Source organism: Acipenser ruthenus, chromosome 38, assembly GCF_902713425.1.
Source record: "Acipenser ruthenus chromosome 38, fAciRut3.2 maternal haplotype, whole genome shotgun sequence".
NCBI lineage: Eukaryota > Metazoa > Chordata > Actinopteri > Acipenseriformes > Acipenseridae > Acipenser > Acipenser ruthenus.
This window is the reverse complement of record NC_081226.1, coordinates 3,197,673-3,220,157: the sequence shown is the minus strand read 5'-3', so window position 1 is coordinate 3,220,157 and position 22,485 is coordinate 3,197,673. Positions and strand designations below refer to the sequence as shown.

Sequence of the window (22,485 nt, the reverse complement as noted above, 5' to 3'; positions counted from 1 at the left end):
CCGAGCGTAGCTCCTGGACCGTTTTTACTGGTATTAACAACAACAAAGAACACATGGTTAGGAAAAAATAAAATAAAACATAGAAATTAATCCCCGGGGCTTTATTTAAGACACATATATCATTGATAATGGGCAATGTCATATACTGTAGGCCCTATATGTAAAACTGATAATTGACAAATTGATCGACAATTTATATATATATATATATATATATATATATATATATATATATATATATATATATATATATATGGCATTGCCAATTATCAATTTATCAATTGTCAATTGTAAGCTGTCCATCAGATACACTACAGTGCCCCCTGCAGGTAGACCATGAGATAGATCCCAGAAAGGCTTTATGTTTTAGGTTAGCTGCTATACAACACCCTGGCAAATCAAAGGTTTTTGATATCTAATGTCGGTAAAGGCCTACTGATTGAATTTCCCAAAGTTGCGCTCTGAAATATTGCCCAAAGAGGGGGCCAGTTTGGCTCATCCACCTGCTAAATTGAATTAATTTGTCTGCAAAAGATGATTTGTTTCTTGTATCAGCAGCAGTACAATGCGACTTGATAAACACAAAGTAAGCTACTGTATACCATCATATCTAATATATAAAACCGGCATTAAAAGTCTATATTATATAAAAGTAGGCTGAAGTATTTTTTGTAGGGAATATATTAATATTATTTATTTCTTAGCAGACGCCCTTATCCAGGGCGACTTACAATTGTTACATGATATCACATTATTTTTACATACAATTACCCATTTATACAGTTGGGTTTTTACTGGAGCAATCTAGGTAATGTACCTTGCTCAAGGATACAGCAGCAGTGTCCCCCACCTGGGATTGAACCCACAACCCTCCGGTCAAGAGTCCAGAGCCCTAACCACTACTCCACACTGCTACTCCGATATATTACGGTATATCACTATATTTAGTGGTTAATATGTGAAAAAAGGTACTGGATATTATAATTAATGAAGAGGAGTTTTTTATTGATTGATTTTTATCCATTCACAGAGCAGGAAAATGCCAGACAAAAAGGTACCGGATCTGTGATCAGGTTATTACTCAATAATTTAGTTCAGGGATAACAGACCTACTGCAGTATGCCTATAATAATAATAATAATAATAATAATAATAATAATAATAATAATAATAATAATAAAACAGTGCCTAAAATATTACTATCAACTATTACAATAATAAACTAAAGATATATAGAATTTGCGTTGCTGTATTAAAGTTCCACATGATACAGAGCCGATCATTAGTTGCCTATATGCACTTGTATAGACCTTTAACAATCAGAACTTGCTCGTTTGTATTATTTCTTTTGATTACAGTTTTCTTTTTACTATCATCATGTTAAACACCATTTTAAAAACGTGATCTTTTTACTATCATCGTGTTAAACACCATTTTAAAAACGTGATCTTTTTACTATCATCCTGTTAAACACCATTTTAAAAACGTGACCTTTTTACTATCATCGTGTTAAACACCATTTTAAAAACGTGATCTTTTTACTATCATCGTGTTAAACACTATTTTAAAAACGTGATCTTTTTACTATCATCGTGTTTAACACCATTTTAAAAATGTGATCGTTGTTCTTACCGTCAATTATTACAAACAGCCACAGGAGCAAGAGAATCCAGAAGAGATCCATTTTTTCTTTTTCCAAAGAATCGAAACCGAAACGAATCACCTGTGCATGCATTTCCTGCTAAACTAAAGGTTACTGCAGTTTGAAAACAACACAAGTTGGATAACCTATTCCCAGTACACAGTCTACTGACAGGAATACAAGAAAAAGAAAAAGAAAAACTGCTGGCAGGAGTTTAAGATCGAATGAAGCAAGAAATATCAAAATAATGTATTGGCCTTAGAGTAAGGGTCATGGACCACCTGTGTGTTTTAACTCACTTACATATCTTGCTCAATTAGTACATTGCTACCATTTAAAAGATAACCACTCCCTCTTTCAAGAAGAACAAAAATATTAATAAACAATCTATCAGCAGCATAGTGGTACCTCATATATTACCCGCTTATTCTGCCCCATTTACCACGTAGACGCGTTTCTCACTAAATATCTAGGTATCTCTATAGGTTATCACCCCCTCTTTGCTTAAGATTTTAGTGAGCAAGCCGTACCCAACGGCCAGCAGCCCCCCAAAGTGTAGCCTATTATAACCAATACAGAACGCATGGGAGCACGTCTTTTGTTGCCTCATTTACCCCCGTAGACGCCTTGCTCACTAAATATCGAGATATCCCTATAGTTATCGGCTCCTTTTTGCAAAAACCCTAAAGATTTTAATGAGCAAGCCGTACCCCACGAGCAGCAGCACCCCAGTGTAACCAATAAAATGCATAGGAATCCCTTTGCTCTTACTTGTTGATAAACGGGGTCCAAAGTATGATGCTGAAGCTGCCTTCTTATACGCATTCCAGCTTCTTATTCGCATTCCAGCTTCTTATTCACATTCCAGCTTCTTATTCGCATTCCAGCTTCTTTTCCAGCTTCTTATTCACATTCCAGCTTCTTATTCACATTCCAGCTTCTTTTCCAGCTTCTTATTCACATTCCAGCTTCTTATTCACATTCCAGCTTCTTATACGCATTCCAGCTTCTTTTCCAGCTTCTTATTCACATTCCAGCTTCTTATTCACATTCCAGCTTCTTTTCCAGTTTCTTATTCACATTCCAGCTTCTTATACGCATTCCAGCTTCTTTTCCAGTTTCTTATTCACATTCCAGCTTCTTATTCACATTTCAGCTTCTTTTCCAGTTTCTTATTCACATTCCAGCTTCTTATTCACATTCCAGCTTCTTTTCCAGCTTCTCATTCACATTCCAGCTTCTTATTCGCATTCCAGCTTCTTTTCCAGCTTCTTATTCACATTCCAGCTTCTTTTCCAGCTTCTTATTCACATTCCAGCTTCTTTTCCAGCTTCTTATTCACATTCCAACTTCTTTTCCAGCTTCTTATTCACATTTCAGCTTTTTATTCACATTTCAGCTTCTTATTCGCATCCTGCAAATGTAACACAAATTGAATAAGTAACTACTTATAAAGGCGTCTGCTAAATCAACAAATAATAATAAATAATAATAATAATAATAATAATAATAATAATAATAATAATAATAATAATAATGCGAATAAGAAGCTGGAATATGAATAAGAAGCTGGAAAAGAAGCTGGAATGTGAATAAGAAGCTGGAATGCGTATAAGAAGCTGGAATGCGTATAAGAAGCTGGAATATGAATAAGAAGCTGGAATATGAATAAGAAGCTGGAATGCGTATAAGAAGCTGGAATATGAATAAGAAGCTGGAATGCGAATAAGAAGCTGGAATGCGTATAAGAAGCTGGAATGTGAATAAGAAGCTGAAATGTGAATAAGAAGCTGGAATGTGAATAAGAAGCTGGAATGTGAATAAGAAGCTGGAATGCGTATAAGAAGCTGGAATATGAATAAGAAGCTGGAATGTGAATAAGAAGTTGGAATGCGTATAAGAAGCTGGAATATGAATAAGAAGCTGGAATGTGAATAAGAAGCTGGAATGCGTATAAGAAGCTGGAATGTGAATAAGAAGCTGGAATGCGTATAAGAAGGCAGCTTCAGCATCATACTTTGGACCCCGTTTATCAACAAGTAAGAGCAAAGGGATTCCTATGCATTTTATTGGTTACACTGGGGTGCTGCTGCTCGTGGGGTACGGCTTGCTCATTAAAATCTTTAGGGTTTTTGCAAAGTGGAGACGATACCCTATCATAAAACACCAGAATACTTAGTGAGCAAGGTGTCTAAGAGGATATGTGGGGCATCAATAAACGTGCCCCCATGTGTTCTATATTGGTTATAATGAGGTACTGCTACGCTGCTGATACAGATTGTTAGTTCATATTTTCATTTTCTTGAAAGAAGGAGCGGTTATCTGTTAAATAGCAGCAATAATTGAGCAGTATTTGTAAGTGAGTTAAAACACACAGAAAGAGGACACGCTGCTTTGTCAAAGAATGCATACCCCACCCAGTCATTCTGTATTCAATAATAGTGATAGAGATGTATGAAGTAAAGCTGCAAGCAGTATCAGGCAACAATGTCCCATCTGAAGCATCACAAACCAGCAGAGATGGTTGAATACTTTTTGAATCACTGCAATTATAAATAGTCAAACCCGCTTAATATCTCTCCTGTTAATTCTCTTATTATCACACCACTGAAATGTCCTGGCCAGAATATTATGGGAGTCAATGGAGACAAGCATCCTGATAATATAACTTTGGTTATTATCACTCATATTTAACAGTCATATCACTTTTGGAAGTAAATTCAGAATATTAGAAGGTTAACATTGAAATAATTAGTGTCTGGGCGTCTACAGCGCACTGTACAAAGCCAATGGGTGTGCCCTTGTGGTCTTTCTCTCCATCCATCATACAGAAAATATCATGTAAAATCTGAGCTGTCATATTGGAGGTACGTTAATAGCCAGAGAGGAGAACACACCGGAACTGCTTTGAATGCTAAGGTAAGACTTTTCTATATAACATTATCTTTATTTTAAGATTCAAGTATTGTACTATGCTGTAGTAATTTAAATATTGTTGTGTTGAATATTGTAATGTTGTTGAAGCTGACACCCTGGGATCCTTCAAGAAGCTGCTTGATGAGATTCTGGGATCAATAAGCTAATAACAACCAAACAAGCAAGATGGGCCAAATGGCCTCCTCTCGTTTGTAAACTTTCTTATGTTCTTATGTAAATGTAATGTGTTCCCTTTAATGAAACAAAAATACATGTAAATATATTTTCAAGACATTTTTAAAGGGGAAATATATTCCCTATATTAAATTAATATTGCATTGATTTTCAGATATACACTGTAAATATATTTGAGATATATTTGCTGATTTGAGATATTGTTTTTGCACTGCTATCTATAAAAATGTATAAGAGATATATTGTGGAATATTAAATTGTATTATACATGATTTAGGTGATACATGGCAACACATTATTATTATTATTATTATTATTATTATATATTCCATTTTATAATTAATTTTATTGTGCATTTGTTATTCTACAAATGTGTAAATGTTTGTTATTATAGGGCCCTATATACACAGAGCCTCAACTTTAAAATGTATATTTTGATGTTGGTAGTTGTCTTATTCTATAAATGTGCATATAACAAGCTCATGAAACATTCAAATCGCATCAGGTGTGCGCATTTGCATCTCCAAACAAATCAGATAGTTTCCATACTGCAGCACACCAGGCTGGGTAAGTTCAAGTAAATGCAGTAGGCATTTTCCACCATGTCTTTGTAAACAGATTTTTTGCCATTAACAAATGCATGTTTACCTAATGTTATGCAACTCAGTTTTATTTCAATTCATATTTATATACACGGTATTTACAGTAGGCTGCATTATGTTTAAATTGGAAAGTGTCACGTTCTTAATTGTATTTGGAGGAATAAAAACCCATTTATTTTGCACCCCTCCCAAACCTTTTTTTCATGTGCTTGGCTTTTAGCTTGATTAAAGAATCGCTCCTAGACAAATTATAATGATATTAATACTCAGCCAGTTGAATAGGAAAGGCCAGTCCTGAGCCACTATAAGCTAACCCTACATTAAGGTGATCAATAGAAAGTCTTCTCTTTGTAGCGCTGTGATGGAGAGGAGGGAGTTGCTCATTCTTCTGCTTGCAGGTGGGTTTCCTTTATTTCTTTTTATCACTGTTTGATATTTTACACACTCCCTCTCAGAAAGGTTCAGGCAGTTCTTAAAGCTGCAGTGTCCCTCAATCACATTCAATCTGAAGCTAACATGTGATTGGGTGTGTGTTTACTGCAGTCTTCCATAGGTTACCCTGCTGTGCACTCCACTGCTCCAAAGCAGGCCTTGTTGGCGTTACACTTTGTTTGCATTCTAAAGGTAGTTTCCTCTGCAGGCTCCTTCCTGCCACTCTGTCGCTCTCTCACCTGAACAGACAGCTACCTGCTGCTGCAGGAGGTTATGAAACAGAGGAGCTCCTTTGTTTCCAGTTGCTGTTTTTGTTGCCGGTATCGAGGCTCAACCTCAAGTGTTGCAGTCAGTGTGTGGAGTAGTGTTTGTGGATCAGTAGGGGGCGCTCCACCAGTCTGTTTTAATATAGTATGATTTTTTGTAGAACACTATTGTCCACTGTTCTGTGTGAGGAACTTGTACTTCAGTTTGACCTGTGACCTGAGTTGGCTGTCAAATTGGGGTCATGTGATTTTTAGTTTTCCGGATGATAAAGACCTTAACGCTTCGAGATACTAGCTTCGCTCAGCTGTATTGTGTGATTCTCCAGGTCAGGATTCGATTGTGGTGCAGTACAAGAGAAATCAACCCTTTTCATGACATTGTTTTGCAAAGTTGCCATCGATAGCGATTTCATATTTGCAGGGTCATATAAACCCTACATGCTAAATGATTTGCAGACCATGACCTAGGTACAGTATGACACAGAGTCATTGTTTTTATGTTTAGAACACATCTGTATTTTTAGTTTTTCTTACTTGCCACTGTTACCAGTGTTGTCCAGTAAACATGAACCCTTTTCACTGCCACATCACATGTCATATCAATGTCACATAGGTTCTTCATAGTTGGTACACAGTTATATTCTGTGATTGTCCATTGTTACAGATGGTGTCCAGTGAAAATGAACTTTTACACTGATACATTGTTTTAAATCTCTGGATACATCAATGATACAGATCTCTTTTACATTCAATCTGTTATGACATACCCCATAGATTACACTTTTTGTTCACGTTTCAAATTTATTTTAATTTATCCACTTCTGGTGTCCAAATAGGCACAGTACAATGGTGAGATAGATGGGGTAGGGACAGCGCAATGCTGAGATAGATGGGGTAGGCACAGCGCAATGCTGAGATAGATGGGGTAGGCACAGCGCAATGCTGAGATAGATGGGGTAGGCACAGGGCAATGCTGAGATAGATGGGGTAGGCACAGGGCAATGCTGAGATAGATGGGGTAGGCACAGGGTAATGCTGAGATAGATGGGGTAGGCACAGGGCAATGCTGAGATAGATGGGGTAGGCACAGGGCAATGCTGAGATAGATGGGGTAGGCACAGGGTAATGCTGAGATAGATGGGGTAGGCACAGGGCAATGCTGAGATAGATGGGGTAGGCACAGGGCAATGCTGAGATAGATGGGGTAGGCACATGGCAATGCTGAGATAGATGGGGTAGGCACAGGGCAATGCTGAGATAGATGGGGTAGACACAGGGCAATGCTGAGATAGATGGGGTAGGCACAGCGCAATGCTGAGATAGATGGGGTAGGCACAGGGCAATGCTGAGATAGATGGGGTAGGCAGAGGGCAATGCTGAGATAGATGGGGTAGGCACATGGCAATGCTGAGATAGATGGGGTAGGCACATGGCAATGCTGAGATAGATGGGGTAGGCACAGGGCAATGCTGAGATAGATGGGGTAGGCACAGGGCAATGCTGAGATAGATGGGGTAGGCACAGGGTAATGCTGAGATAGATGGGGTAGGCACAGGGCAATGCTGAGATAGATGGGGTAGGCACAGGGCAATGCTGAGATAGATGGGGTAGGCACAGGGCAATGCTGAGATAGATGGGGTAGGATGTTATCATGTCTCAGTTTATGAATCTGTCACTCTGGCTAGCTGCCAGTTTTCTCAATAATATATATATTTTTTTTCCAGGGCTTTTTGCACCTGCTTCCAGTCAAATCAGAAAGCTCCTTTTTGTGGAAGCTGAGAAGAGCTGGTCTGAAGCTCAGAGCTACTGTAGAGAGAGGTACACGGACCTGGTCACTGTTGACAGCCAGGATGAAGCCGAGCTCTTATTTACTGCAGAACATTCTCTCAGTGATGCTGCCTGGATCGGGCTGTATCGTGACACACAGAACTGGCAGTGGTCTAAAAGCGATGATGTCATCTACACCAGCTGGAGGGCAGACCTCTTCTGTGCTTCAGTCAATTCACAGGGAGAGTGGGATGATTTAGTCTGCAGTGAGAAGAAAGCTTTCATGTGCTTCAAAGGTAAAGCTGTAACTTATGCTACATTTCAAATGTGTCACGTGTGACCATTTCAAAAGCCAGAAGCATGACTTGTCTGTTGCCTGTAATTTTTTTTTTTGTTGATCATTTTGCTTGTGGTTTCAAAGCAGTTCCCTGTGTGTCATTTAGTATGGTTTAATATGGTCATAAGGTCGCCAGAAACATCAGCTACAGCCGGTGTCTTCATCTTTCCCAATTCAACTGGGGAAAATATTGTTTGGAGCTGTAAGATTTATAATGGGAATGGTCTCAAAAGGTTAAAGATATGAAGATAAAACACGTTTGGTTTTGGCACCATACCTCCACCCCTATCACTCTATTTGTGTTTACAGAGACCAGCAACATCACTGAGAGGTACACCCTGATTGAAGAGCCGAAAACCTGGACTGAAGCTCAGCAGTACTGTAGAGAACACCACACCGACCTCGTCAGTATAAAGAGTGCCAGTGAAAATGAAGACCTAGTAAAGAAAGCGCAGGGCAAGGCCTTCTGGATAGGCCTGTTCAATAACGCATGGAAGTGGTCACGCCAGAGTTATAACTACACATTTCACAACTGGGACAATGAGGAGCCAAACAATGTGGGAGGCAGTGAGGGGTGTGTGGTGATGGATTACAGTGGTACATGGAAAGACATTAGCTGCAGCTCAAAGTTGCCCTTTATCTGCTGTTACGGTGAGTACCCTTGTTTAGTCTGAGTTCTCATTTAGTTCAGTGTTTGTGTGTGTTTGAAGCAGGGGTGAAGCCACGGGCGGGTTTGCACACAGGCTCACCCAAATCTGTGCCTATGTGAATGCCAAGTTTAAGTACATTTATATTAAAAAAATCAAACTAAATGTAAACTGTGCACCTCGAAGGCGGGTGTTCAAGTTTAGATCAAATAGGGTATTTCAAAGCAAAGTTGTCATTGTGATGCAATATTCTGGTGGGATCTTCCTCTCACACAACGAATCACAAGCAAGCCTCATTTGATTGACAGCTTGCGAGGCAGTTGGCACGGATCTGTTAAGTCCCAGATGTTTTTCTTTATTTTCACAATCCAGGTGTGAAAAACACTGTATGAAGTAAAGCATCTACACAGAGCTTTCTTTATTATTTTTCTTTTAATTTGTGATTTAGCAGACTCTTACCCAAAACGACTTACAGAGACTAGGGGGTGAACTATGCACTTACAATAGGACATGGTTTTACATGTAATCCAAAGGATGGAGTGGAAGGAGGTTAAGTGACTTGCTCAGGGTCACACACAGTGAGTCAGTGGCTAAGTCATATATATATTGTGAGACAGCAGGGAGGGGGTTAAAACCTCTCTGCAGTAAAAACATGTGCGGAATGTTTTCTGTTAATTGTTTTATTGTTAATTATCACCTGCACCTGGCTATGATTGTAAATTAGAGCCAGGTGCAGGGTTTATAAGGAGAGCAGTCAGTCTGCGCTAGGCTGCTGAGTAGAAGGAGGCAGGAGAGGTGCTCTGTCTCCGAGTAGCCAGAGAAGAAGTAAGTGCGGTGTGACACCAGTGTGTTTTTGGGAAGGACGGGAAAACAGCGTAGCTGTCCCGCGTTAGTCAGGGTGTTCCTGAGAGTTGAGTTAGTGCTCCAAGAGGAGTTAGATGTTTATTTTGTGTATTTTGTTTGATTTTTGTGTTTATTAAAAATAGCGCACCAGCGCTTAAAACTCCATTTCATTGTTCTGGGTCGTATTTTTAAAGGGGCACGAACCCGAGTGAGTTGTGCTTTGTCACATATGGTGGAGAATGCGGGCAGAGTGTGTGGGCACCCCTATGACCCAGAAAATGGATTTTAAAGAATTGATCGCAATGATCAATCGTAACACCGCTGCCCAGAAAGAGCAGACAAAGAAGTGGAGACAGGAGTGGGGGCTACCGGATCCGGAGCCGACAGAGCTAGACCTGCTACTCCAAAAGTGGGAGCAAGCAAGAGGTACCCCGCTGACTCCAGCTCCAGAGCCCAGAGGGGAGGAGCTGCCGCTTCCAGAGCCCAGAGGGGAGGAGCCGCCGCTTCCAGAGCCCAGAGGGGAGGAGCCGCCGCTTCCGGAGCCCAGAGGGGAGGAGCCCAGAGGGGAGGAGGTGAAAAGCATACCTCCACCACAGCCCCGACCACCACCCCTACAGTCCAGTTCGGCGCCGCTGCGTCCAGTCCCTCACCCCTTGCTCCTGGACACCCTGACGGTCTTCCTGGACCTCCCTGTGCTGGACCTGGAGCCCAGGAGTCTGCAGCACTGGCCACAGCTCTGCCCCTGGTTACCTGCTCCGCTCTCCCCGAGCACCCAGACGTCGCTGGGCTGCTGCCAGACGTCGCTGTTGCTCCCCCTGTTAGCTGCTTCGCTCCCCCTGGGTGATCGGACATCACTGCGCCAGTTCCCAGGGGAAGACCTGTGTCCACTGCGGCATCCTCCAGTGCCCCGGCCTACGCTTCGGTCGGCCCTGTTAGCCCGGTGGGGTCCCGTGTCGCCAGTTTGCGGTCCCTTCCTGGCAGCGCCGGAAGGACCGACCCATCCTCAAGCCCGCCCGTGGAAGAGGGCGGCAATGGACATTGCTGGACTTGAGGCTGGGTGGTCTTTTAAGGGTGGAGGGAGGTGGCCGTGGTATGGCCGGTGTCTTGAAAAGACATGGGGGGGGATGTGTGAGACAGCAGGGAGGGGGTTAAAACCTCTCTGCAGTAAAAACATGTGCGGAATGTTTTCTGTTAATTGTTTTATTGTTAATTATCACCTGCACCTGGCTATGATTGTAAATTAGAGCCAGGTGCAGGGTTTATAAGGAGAGCAGTCAGTCTGCGCTAGGCTGCTGAGTAGAAGGAGGCAGGAGAGGTGCTCTGTCTCCGAGTAGCCAGAGAAGAAGTAAGTGCGGTGTGACACCAGTGTGTTTTTGGGAAGGACGGGAAAACAGCGTAGATGTCCCGCGTTAGTCAGGGTGTTCCTGAGAGTTGAGTTAGTGCTCCAAGAGGAGTTAGATGTTTATTTTGTGTATTTTGTTTGATTTTTGTGTTTATTAAAAATAGCGCACCAGCGCTTAAAACTCCATTTCATTGTTCTGGGTCGTATTTTTAAAGGGGCACGAACCCGAGTGAGTTGTGCTTTGTCACAATATATATATATATATATATATATATATATATATATATATATATATATATATATATATACAGACGTGCTCAAATTTGTTGATACCCTTACAGCTCATTGAAATAATGCTTCATTCCTCCTGAAAAGTGATGAAATTAAAAGCTATTTTATCATGTATACTTGCATGCCTTTGGTATGTCATAGAATAAAGCAAAGAAGCTGTGAAAAGAGAAGAATTATTGCTTATTCTACAAAGATATTCTAAAATGGCCTGGACACATTTGTTGGTACCCCTTAGAAAAGATAATAAATAATTGGATTATAGTGATATTTCAAACTAATTAGTTTCTTTAATTAGTATCACACATGTCTCCAATCTTGTAATCAGTCATTCAGCCTATTTAAATGGAGAATAGTGGTCACTGTGCTGTTTGGTATCATTGTGTGCACCACACTGAACATGGACGAGAGAAAGCAAAGGAGAGAGTTGTCTGAGGAGATCAGAAAGAAAATAATAGACAAGCATGGTAAAGGTAAAGGATACAAGACCATCTCCAAGCAGCTTGATGTTCCTGTGACAACAGTTGCAAATATTATTAAGAAGTTTAAGGTCCATGGAACTGTAGCCAACTTCCTTGGGTGCGGCCGCAAGAGGAAAATCGACCCCAGATTGAACAGAAGGATAGTGCGAATGGTAGAAAAAGAACCAAGGATAACTGCCAAAGAGATACAAGCTGAACTCCAAGGTGAAGGTACGTCAGTTCCTGATCGCACCATCCGTCGCTTTTTGAGCGAAAGTGGGCTCCATGGAAGAAGATCCAGGAGGACTCCACTTTTGACAGAAAAACATAAAAAAGCCAGACTGGAATTTGCTAAAATGCATATTGACAAGCCACAATCCTTCTGGGAGAATGTCCTTTGGACAGATGAGTCAAAACTGGAGCTTTTTGGCAAGTCACATCAGCTCTATGTTCACAGACGAAAAAATGAAGCTTTCAAAGAAAAGAACACCATACCTACAGTGAAACATGGAGGAGGCTAGGTTGTGTTTTGGGGCTGCTTTGCTGTGCCTGGCACAGGGTGCCTTGAATCTGTGCAGGGCACAATGAAATCTCAAGACTATCAAGGCATTCTGGAGCGAAACGTACTGCCCAGTGTCAGAAAGCTCTGTCTCAGTCTCAGGTCATGGGTCCTCCAACAGGATAATGACCCAAAACACACAGCTAAAAGCACCCAAGAATGGATAAGAACAAAACATTGGACTATTCTGAAGTGGCCTTCTATGAGTCCTGATCTGAATCCTATCGAACATGTATGGAAAGAGCTGAAACTTGCAGTCTGGAGAAGGCACCCATCAAACCTGAGACAGCTGGAGCAGTTTTGCTCAGGAAGAGTGGGCCAAACTACCTGTTAACAGGTGCAGAAGTCTCATTGAGAGCTACAGAAAACGTTTGATTGCAGTGATTGCCTCTAAAGGTTGTGCAACAAAATATTAGGTTAGCGGTCCCATCATTTTTGTCCATGCCATTTTCATTTGTTTTATTATTTACAATATTATGTTGAATAAAAAATCAAAAGCAAAGTCTGATTTCTTTTAAATATGGAATAAACAATGGTGGATGCCAATTACTTTTGTCAGTTTCAAGTTATTTCAGAGAAAATTGTGCATTTTTCGTTTTTTGTGGAGGGGTACCAACAAATTTGAGCACGTCTGTATATATGTGGAGTAGTGGTTAGGGCTCTGGACTCTTGACTGGAGGGTTGTGGGTTCAATCCCCAGTGGGGGACACTGCTGTTGTACCCTTGAGCAAGGTACTTTACCTAGATTGCTCCAGTAAAAACCCAACTGTATAAATGGGTAATTGTATGTAAAATAATGTGATATCTGTATAATGTGAAATAATGTATAATGTGATATCTTGTAACAATTGTAAGTCGCCCTGGATAAGGGCGTCTGCTAAGAAATAAATAAATAATAATATATATATATATATATATATACACAGTGCCTATAGAATTCTACACCCACTTTCAAATTTTTCACCTTTTGTTGCCTTATAGCCTGGAATTAAAATGCTTTTTTTTTTTTCATTTATCTACACATCCTACCCCACAACTTCCAAGTGAAAAAATATTCTAGAATTTTGTAGAAAATTAATTAAAAATAGAACTGAAATAGCTTGGTTGGATAAGTGTCCACCCCCCTTGTAATAACAATCATAAATTAGCTCAGGTGTAACCAATCGCCTTCAAAATCACACACCAAGTTAAGTGGCCTCCACTTGTGTTAAATTGTAGTGATTCACATGATTTCAGGATAAATTCAGCAGTTCCTGTAGGTTGCCTCTGCTGGGTAGTGCATTTCAAAGCAAAGACTCAAAGGTGCTTTCAAAAGAACTCCGGGACAAAGTTGTTGAAAGGCACAGATCAGGGGATGGGTATAAAAAAATATCAAAGTCTTTAAATATCCCTTGGAGCACGGTCAAGATGATTATTAAGAAGTGGAAGGTGTATGGCACCACTAAGACCCTGCCTAGATCAGGCCGTCCCTCCAAACTGGATGACCGAGACTGATCAGAGAGGCTACCAAGAGGCCAATGGCAACTTTGCAAGAGCTACAGGCTTTTATGGCCAAGACTGGTCAAAGTGTGCATGTGACAACAATATCCCAAGCACTCCACAAATCTGGCCTGTATGGTAGGGTGGCAAGAAGGAAGCCATTACTCAAGAAAGCCCACCTTGAATCCCATTTGAAGTATGCAAAAAAAAACTCAGGAGAATCTGTAGCCATGTGTCAAAAAGTTTTGTGGGCTGACAAAACTAAAATGGAACTTTTTAGCCTAAATACAAAGCGTTATGTTTGGCGCAAACCCAACACAGCACATCTCCCAGTCAACACCATCCCTACAGTCAAGCATGGTGGTGGCAGCATCATGCTATGGGGATGCTTCTCCTCAGCAGGGACTGGAAAGCTTGTTAGGATTGAAGGAAAAATGGATGGAGCAAAGTATAGGCAAATACTAGAGGAAAACCTGTTTCAGTCTGCTAAAGACTTTAAACTGGGGAGAAAATTCACCTTTCAGCAGGACAATGATCCAAAACACAAGGCCAAAGCTACACTGCACTGGCTTAAGAATAAGAAAGCGAATGTCCTTGAGTGGCCCAGTCAAAATCCTGACTTGAATACTATTGAGAATCTGTGGAAAGACTTGAAAACTGCTGTCCATAAGCGATCCCCAAGCAACTTGAGAGAGCTTGAGCAAATCTGCCAAGAAGAATGGGCAAAAATTGCACCAAGCCGGTGTGCAAAGTTGGCAGAGACTTACCCAAAAAGACTTGCGGCTGTAATTGCTGCCAAAGGTGTTTCCACCAAATATTGAGTTGACGAGTCTGAATACTTATGCAATCAACATATTTCTGTTTTTTCTCTTATCTTACCCTTAGAAGTCTTCAGTTTGAGCATTCCAATTTTGAATAAAATATTAAGTTTAAAAAAATGTGTGTGCATGATTTTGTAATTTCACAAAATGGGACACCATAGGAAGGGTCTGAATACTTTTGCAAGGCACTATATATATATCTGCAGATCCTGGCTTCAGCTGGTCTTAAATGGTCCCCACCCTGTCCTTGCCTTTTTCTCTGTCATTAATCAACCCTCTGTTTTTCTTACAGCCACTGGTTCCTTTTTGATATACAATACGGATCACAATAAATGCGTCGATGCCATCAGTTCCAGCTCTGTAGTGGCTAGTCCTTGCAACCCCGATGCCAAATCACAGCAGTTCAGATGGGTCTCTGAATACAGACTGCAGAGCGTCTCATTGGAATTATGTCTGGGAGTGGCGAGTAAAACCGACTGGGTTAGAATCCTGCTCTACCCCTGTGATGAGAAGAATGAACTGCAGCAGTGGGAATGCAGGGAGGATCATTTATTTGCAATCCAAGGAGCCAACCTATTTTTCAATTATGGAAACACCAATGATGGAAAAGTCATACTGTATCATGGATCAGGACCCTGGAGCAGATGGAGCATATATGGCACGGATGTAGGCTTGTGCTCCAGGCTCTCCCGGAGTCATGAAGGTAATTGAAATATTTGCTTTCTAATGTGGTTTACTCGGGAGGGAGATTGATTAGTCTGAACTTCATCTTATATACCTGGAGATTTAAATGGCTCACCACCTCTAGACATATTAATGATACAGACAGCTCGTTTTAAGGCGGTCTCTGTGCAGCTGGTACACTGCTGTATTCTTTGATTCTCTCAATAAAGAGTTCAATTAAAAGTGGCGTGCAGTGGAAGTTAACCATTTCAAAGTCACATTGTTTCAGCCCCATGTCCCAGTTCGGGTCTCCCTAGGTGGCTCAGCCAGCCCCCATGCTCTATCACATACCCCCCTAGGGTGGTAACATGCTACAGGATGCATATTTATATACTGTACAGTAGTTGTAGGACACTACATTCTTACAAGGATAATCATCCTTTTCCTATATTTATAGTGGAAATCCTTGCTTGTATTTATAGTGGACATGTTTTTACTAATCTTTATTCTTCGGTTGCCCTCTCCTCAGACGGTCTATGCAGCTTTGAAGAAACTGAGAAGACCTGGCATGACGCTCAGAGCTACTGCAGAAACCAAAGCAAAGAGCTGGTCACCATTCAATACCAAGCCAGGGTGAATGAGACTTTAGACCTTCTGAATTCAACTGGATCCTCTGATGTCTGGATTGGGCTGTATCATGATAAAAAGAACTGGCAGTGGTCCAAAGGAGATGCTTTCATCTACTACAACTGGAGATCAGTCCAATTCTGTGCTTCAGTCAATTCCGAGGGAGAGTGGGAGGATAGAGCCTGCAGTGAGATGACCCGTTTCATGTGCTACAGCGGTGAGTTGAGATTCAATTCCTTGGTTAATGAAACAGTTGACTGGACTGGTGATTGAAGCCAGGTCCCCTGGATAATGCCCAGGACTGTGACAGCTAAACTCGTAGTGTAAAGCTATTCAGTAAAACCTGCATTAAAGCAAAAGACAACCAATCAGTGTTGATCGTGTACAAACATAGTATACGTGAAAATAAACCACAGCAAAACTTTCCACCCTAGAAGTCGTCTGGTGAATGAAATAAAAAATCAGCAATGTGGTTTACTCAGTCTTTTCAAAACCACCTATTCGTTCCTGTCACATGGTATTCTTCTGTGACACAGGTGCAGTAACATTCACTTTCTAATTATTTGTATTACGTATTTTTTTTAAATGCAGTGTTTAAACTATTTATTTGGAATATAAGATCACCTCAACAACAACAAAAATGACTTATTCTTAATTTCATTTAGCTCTAAGTGCATTTACATCACATTCTCGCTAAACTTCTCAAATTCTCAAAGCTCCTTGCTACAAATCCTCATTAACACAATTGTTTCAGTAAGGAAAAACGCACCCAATAAACAACTCAAAGACTGTTGTTTGCACTGTAAGTAATCACGTTTGTTTTGGTGTTTTTGTTTTTTTGTTTTTTCCAACAGTTAAATATGTCACTGGCAGTTTGGTGTAAATAGCATCAGAAGCTAGTTGTGTAACATTGCTACAAATTCCCAGAAACACATTCATATATAACAAAAATTAAATATCAAAAAGATTTTGTTGGAGGGAAATGGTAAGTTATTCCACATTTTATTTGCATTTTGGATTTGATTTGAACTAAGCCGTCACTGATCTTGTCACAGAGGAACCTTGAATTAGCCCCCCTAAATGTTCAGTCCCTTTGGTGACGGATGGTTTTATCCGTTTTCACTCACTGTTTTTCTTTCTAACAGTCAAGGCAGCATTGGATTGGCTGAACGCCTTTTAGTTTCCTATACAGCATTTTAAACCACACTCACTGTCATCCGGTCAATCTTATTATCATCCGGTCACAGCTTTAGAAATGTGAAACTCTCAAACAGTTGCATAGCTTGAAACTGCCAAATACCAGCCAGCAATAAAAAGCTTTAATTGTATTCATTAAACCAGCTATCACTGTTAGAGTTCGCTTTGTATAACCTTGATAGCTGAGCTGCTTGTGACCCGGGTTCGATCACTAATACAACAAGAGAGCCACCGCACCTCCACAACTGACATTGTTTTGAACCTGTTTGTTTGTGTTTACAGAGACCAGCAACATCACTGCGAGATACACCCTGATTGAAGAACTGAAAACTTGGACTGAAGCTCAGCAGTACTGTAGAGAACACCACACCGACCTCGTCAGCATAAAGAGTGCCAGTGAAAATGAAGACCTAGCGAAGAAAGTGCAGGGCAAGACCTTCTGGATAGGCCTGTTCAATGACCCGTGGAAGTGGTCACACCAGGGGGATAACTACACATTTCACAACTGGGCTAATGAACAACCCAACAATATGGGAGGCAATGAGAAATGTGTGATTATAGGTGTAAGGGATGGAGCAAGTCAATCCAGAGGGGAATGGCATGATAAGGATTGCAGCTTGAAGCTCCCCTTCTTCTGCTTTGATGGTAAGGCTTCCTGTTCAGTCTGTGTTCTTGTTCAGCTCAGTGTTTTTACCTCAGTCTGTGAGCAGGGACTCAGAGGCCCAGTCCATCTGATCCTACAGTAGCTGTCAGACCCCCAGAGCAGGGCAGGGTGTAGCCTAGAGATCTGAAGAACCAGAAACCAGCTGCCTCATTAAATCTGTTGCACACAGGAGAGACATGTGCTGTTTTAAAGTCAAAGTTTCTTATTGTGTATTTATTTGACCAAATTGAACAATTTAGAATGACTGAGAGAAACGTCTGGTTGTCTGCATTGGTGGTAGTGACACACCATGCTGTTGTAAAAGTGCAATTAAATTGCATTAGAACAATACATTTGAAACATGAAACACTAAATCCTGTTTTTATTTTTATTTTTTACAGTTCTAAATGCCACAAGCCCCCCTTCAACACTGACCTCTGAAGGTATGTGTCCTTTGCAGTGTGTGATTCACGGCCCTCTTTATGAGTTACACATGCAGTGTTCCTATCATCCCTTTTAAATTCAACAGGAGTTCATCACTGCGATTCCTGATACGCTGCCTCTCATTTTCAGCATTGTCCCGGTGGTGGCAGCAGCATACAGTTCAAACAAAGTTCAATTAAAATGCAGGAGAAGAATACATTTCAAATGTGAAATATGTTTTAATCTTGTTTCCTTCTTACAGATTCAGGACCCTCAAGCCCACCTTCAACCCCGGTCTCTCAAGGTATGTGCAGTTTGTAGAGTGGAGTTCAATCTGATTCATTAGATTTAAACATTATTTATTTTTCTTCTGCAGATACATTGTGCTGGCAGGGACAGCATGAAACACAATTTCATTAAAATGCATTCAAATAATAAAGTTGAAACCTTTTCTCCTTTTTACAGATACAACCCCCTCAGACCCACCTTCTGCACCAGCGTCTAAAGGTAATCAGTTCAGTGTAATTCACAACCAATCACAAGAATGAGGCTTGTAATATAAATGATAGTCTCTCAAGGTATGTGCAGTTTGTACAGTGGAGTCTGTCCAATCTGATTCTCATCCAACAAAATTTGTCATGGGTCATTGTGGCAATGTGCCCCGCCCCTGTGTGCATTTCTGTGTTGTATGTTGTGTGTTCGGAAGAGAGAGAAGGGGAAATAATAAAGTAATAACAATTGCTATCGCGTGCTGGTAGGACCAGCACGATACTTGTTTGTTTATTTTTACTCACCGTGTTTGTGTGTCTGTCCGTCCACCGTTTGTTTAAGTGTTAGTCTGTTTTGTTTGTCTGTTTTATTTGGCCTCAAGTGCCGTGTCCTGTGTTTTGTTCAACCGTTTATTTATTTGTTTATTAAAATACTGAGCGCTGCCATTTGCGTTTTCAGTTTCAACCCCAGTACTGTCTGTCTCTGTGTGTTTCTTTCTGGCCTGAAGTCCTCCCTGCAGCTAGCCTGTCACAGTCATGTGATCTACTAGAGTAAACTGTGTGAGAGTTGCAGGTACCAGCTGGTGCCACTGCTGTTTAGATCAGGTAGGGTCCTGTTGTTTTATATTGTGTTTATATAATGTGTGTGTGAACTCTTCTGTTTGTCTGCACAGATAACATGGCAATCAGAAGGGTCAAACTTACTGCACCTAAAGGAATGAATCTTGAAGACCCAAAAGTGAGCGAAGCCATTTTAGAGCAGGTGGGTGACATTCCCTTTCAGAACTCCAAACTGACACTGTTTTCCTGGTTCCTGTACTTTGTGACACTCATTTTTCTCACACAGATAGATAGATAGATAGATAGATAGATAGATAGATAGATAGATAGATAGATAGATAGATAGAAAGGTTTCTTGATAACATTGAGTTTCTTGTGGTTTCAGATTCAGGAACATTTCTCCAAGAAGTTTCCGATGGACGGTGTTAAGATGCGCTGGAGAAAACAAGACGGAGAGATTTTCCACAAGGATGTGGAAGAGGAGGATGAGGAGGAGGAGGAGAAGGAGGAGAAGTGCTCTGATCCGTGAGAGCACAGGCATCGCAAGTGGGGGTTCAGGGCATTTTGCCATTGATCTCTATTATAAACAAATTCTAGTCAAAGGCTTTTGACTGTTTTGATTTTAATACTTAAGTAACTATACATAATAGAATCAGGGTTTCAAATAAATATAATTGGGAAGTTCAGAAATGTTTAAATCTGCATTAAGATTAATATAATACTAAAGAGATTAAACAGATCTACATGAATAGTAGGGTCTGCAAACACTAGACTGCCAAATGAATTGCTTCATTTCTGAATGTTTTGACTTGTTTAAGGCTGCTGTAATAAGTAATAAAGTGAGGTTTTGTAATATCGAAAACCCAGGACCAATGACACCAAGCAAACACTGTTTAATTTTAAACTGCTCCAGTGATAATGTGCTTGTATGAATTAATTTGTGATAGAAAACTGCCCATTCAAATATAAGTTGTATCACAATGTTAGTGTTCTCCTGTGGATTGTTATCACCAAGCAAACACTGTTTAATTTCAGCATCATCATACATTCAATAAACTGCTCCAGTGATAATGTGTTTGTATGAATTAATTTGTGATAGAAAACTACCAATTCAATTATAAGTTGTATCACAATGTTGGTGTTCTCCTGTGGATTGTTATCAGGTCTGCATTTTTAAAAATTGAGGCTGTTTAGTTTACTATTCATTTTACATTATGTCCTGGTTTATATTGTGATGTTTGGTTTTCTTCTGTCAATTTTACATTATATTGGTGCAATTCAGATTTTCATGAAGGTGGTGGTGGGTGCATTTATAATAAAGTAGCAACTATATCCTTATCATTTCTATTCGGGGTATTGAAGGCAGGGTGTGTTTTAGTGTCACTGCTGGAACACTGGTTTATATTAAGGTGGTGGTGGGTGTGCGTTTTCATTTATTAATAATTCCACGATTGTTACATTAGTTACTGGTGCAACTACAATTTATTTTTAAGCCTTTGAGTGTGTTTAATTGTATTTAGAGAGTACATCTGTTGTGATCTAAACATTTCCCTATCTATGTAATATATATATAATTTGTAGCACGGTAGTGGGTGGAGTCAGGTAACAAACCTGGCTCCAAGTTAATTTTGAGTAATTGTTTGAGTTGAGTTAATTGTTTTGTTAATTATTTTATTGTTTTGGCAGTTGGCAAGGTTAATTACAAATTTGCAGGGAGCGATCCAGGGCAGTGAAAGCAATTGCAGCTTGATAATGAGGTGCTTGTGTAACTTGAGATTGAAAAGAGCAGCTCGTGATCAAGCTGTTTTGAGGTTTTGTGTTTGAGGGGTATGGATAGGAAAGGGGGTCCCTGACCGGGCTGCCCTCTGATGATGTGCCGTTTTGTTTTGTTCATGTGTTTTTGTTTGCTGTCTGTTCTGTATTTGATTGCATTAAACATGCGCATTAGCGCTTTGGAACTGCAGTTTCTGTGTCCGAGTCTCCTTTCCTGGTCGACATTGCCAGTGACGCTGTCCTGTCACATGTGGGTTTTCAACATAATCACAAACTAATATTATCTGTCATTTAAAGTGATAGCAGCTAACAAATGAATTCCATAAATCACCCCTTGAGCAATTACATTCAATATATAGGTCTCACATGTGCAGTTTAGAGAGAACCACATGTTACAGTAAACATGCATATTTATTTTAAAGCATGACACCATCATATTTCTAATAATCCTGTTTGGTATTCATACATATTCTTAGTCATTTGTGTGGTTATGCTGAGAATAAATAAAGCCATTGGCTCCTAAGAGAAAAAGTGAATCTGGAGCCCTGCAATGAGAGACATTTGTCGTGAACTTTCAAAGTTACTGATGGGGAACCAAAGCAGCCACTTGTAATGGGGTAGGTCTCTGTTTTACGACAGCAGTTTAAGATTGCATGTGGTTACTGGTCCACCTGGTGGTCCCTGTGCTGGAAACACTGGTACTTGAGATGAAAAGGTTGAAAACCACTGCTTTACTGTACCTCTCTGGGCTTTCGATATGCTATGGTTACCTATACTTTACCATGCTTTCACTATGCTTTATTAAACTTTGCTATGCTGTTACTGTGGGAAACATTTATAAGCGTGAGGCCAGTCCTGCTCACAGATATTTTCGGGCCTGGACAAGTTTTTAAGTGCTCCATACAAGCTGGGGACTACACAATGGGATGCAAAGCTCATTATATTTTCTCTCCTGACACGTAATTTCTCATTCACCACACAAAGGCAGACTGTCAGTGAGAGAGCTCAGACCAATGTTACCTGCCACCTGCTTCCCTTTCTAGCTCACAGTGTCCATCTTGTATCTACATTTAGAGAAACAGGAACCTGCTTTCAAAACAAAGTTGCTAATATATAAAAGCTTGTTCACGGTGGACAAAATGCAAAACAGAAGTATACAAGGAAGCATATAAATAATATGACTCCATAATACAACGTTATATCACATAAAAAAAAGAAACATTTCAAAAGAGAGCCCTTACAACCATGCTGTAAAACCTTTAGCCCTGTGTGTTATGCAGCCAGTCTCATTGTAACCTATCCAATTGATCTGCCCAATATAAAGACACATTATTAACAGTACTGAAATATTACAAAATAGCTGTAAATTGGTGAACAATGGCTGATTCGCTACCTGGTTTTACTGTATTCTTCACAGAACACATTTAAACAATCTTTGGAAATGATTAGAAATTTTGACAAGAATATAAAGACAGCTCCTTTTGTGATGGGGAATGATTTAACCAGCAGGGAA

The 22,485-nt window shown here is 40.4% G+C and overlaps 1 protein-coding gene across 1 annotated transcript; it reads left to right on the top strand.

The window, feature by feature from the left end:
- Positions 1-7,780: 7,780 nt before the first annotated feature.
- LOC117964862 (macrophage mannose receptor 1-like) lies at positions 7,781-21,156 on the top strand. The gene is made up of 10 exons (XM_059009248.1): positions 7,781-8,116; positions 8,467-8,808; positions 14,890-15,300; positions 15,790-16,104; positions 17,367-17,729; positions 18,129-18,170; positions 18,413-18,454; positions 18,616-18,657; positions 19,313-19,401; positions 19,585-21,156. Exons 1-10 carry the CDS (start codon positions 8,104-8,106, stop codon positions 19,726-19,728), a joined length of 1,803 nt encoding a protein of 600 aa, XP_058865231.1. The 5' UTR covers positions 7,781-8,103; the 3' UTR covers positions 19,729-21,156.
- Positions 21,157-22,485: the final 1,329 nt, after the last annotated feature.

Coding starts and splice junctions, on each gene's coding strand:
- LOC117964862 (XM_059009248.1), top strand. Junction 17,730..18,128: donor CCCCTTCTTCTGCTTTGATG/GTAAGGCTTCCT, acceptor TATTTTTTACAG/TTCTAAATGCCACAAGCCCC. Junction 19,402..19,584: donor GCGAAGCCATTTTAGAGCAG/GTGGGTGACATT, acceptor TTGTGGTTTCAG/ATTCAGGAACATTTCTCCAA.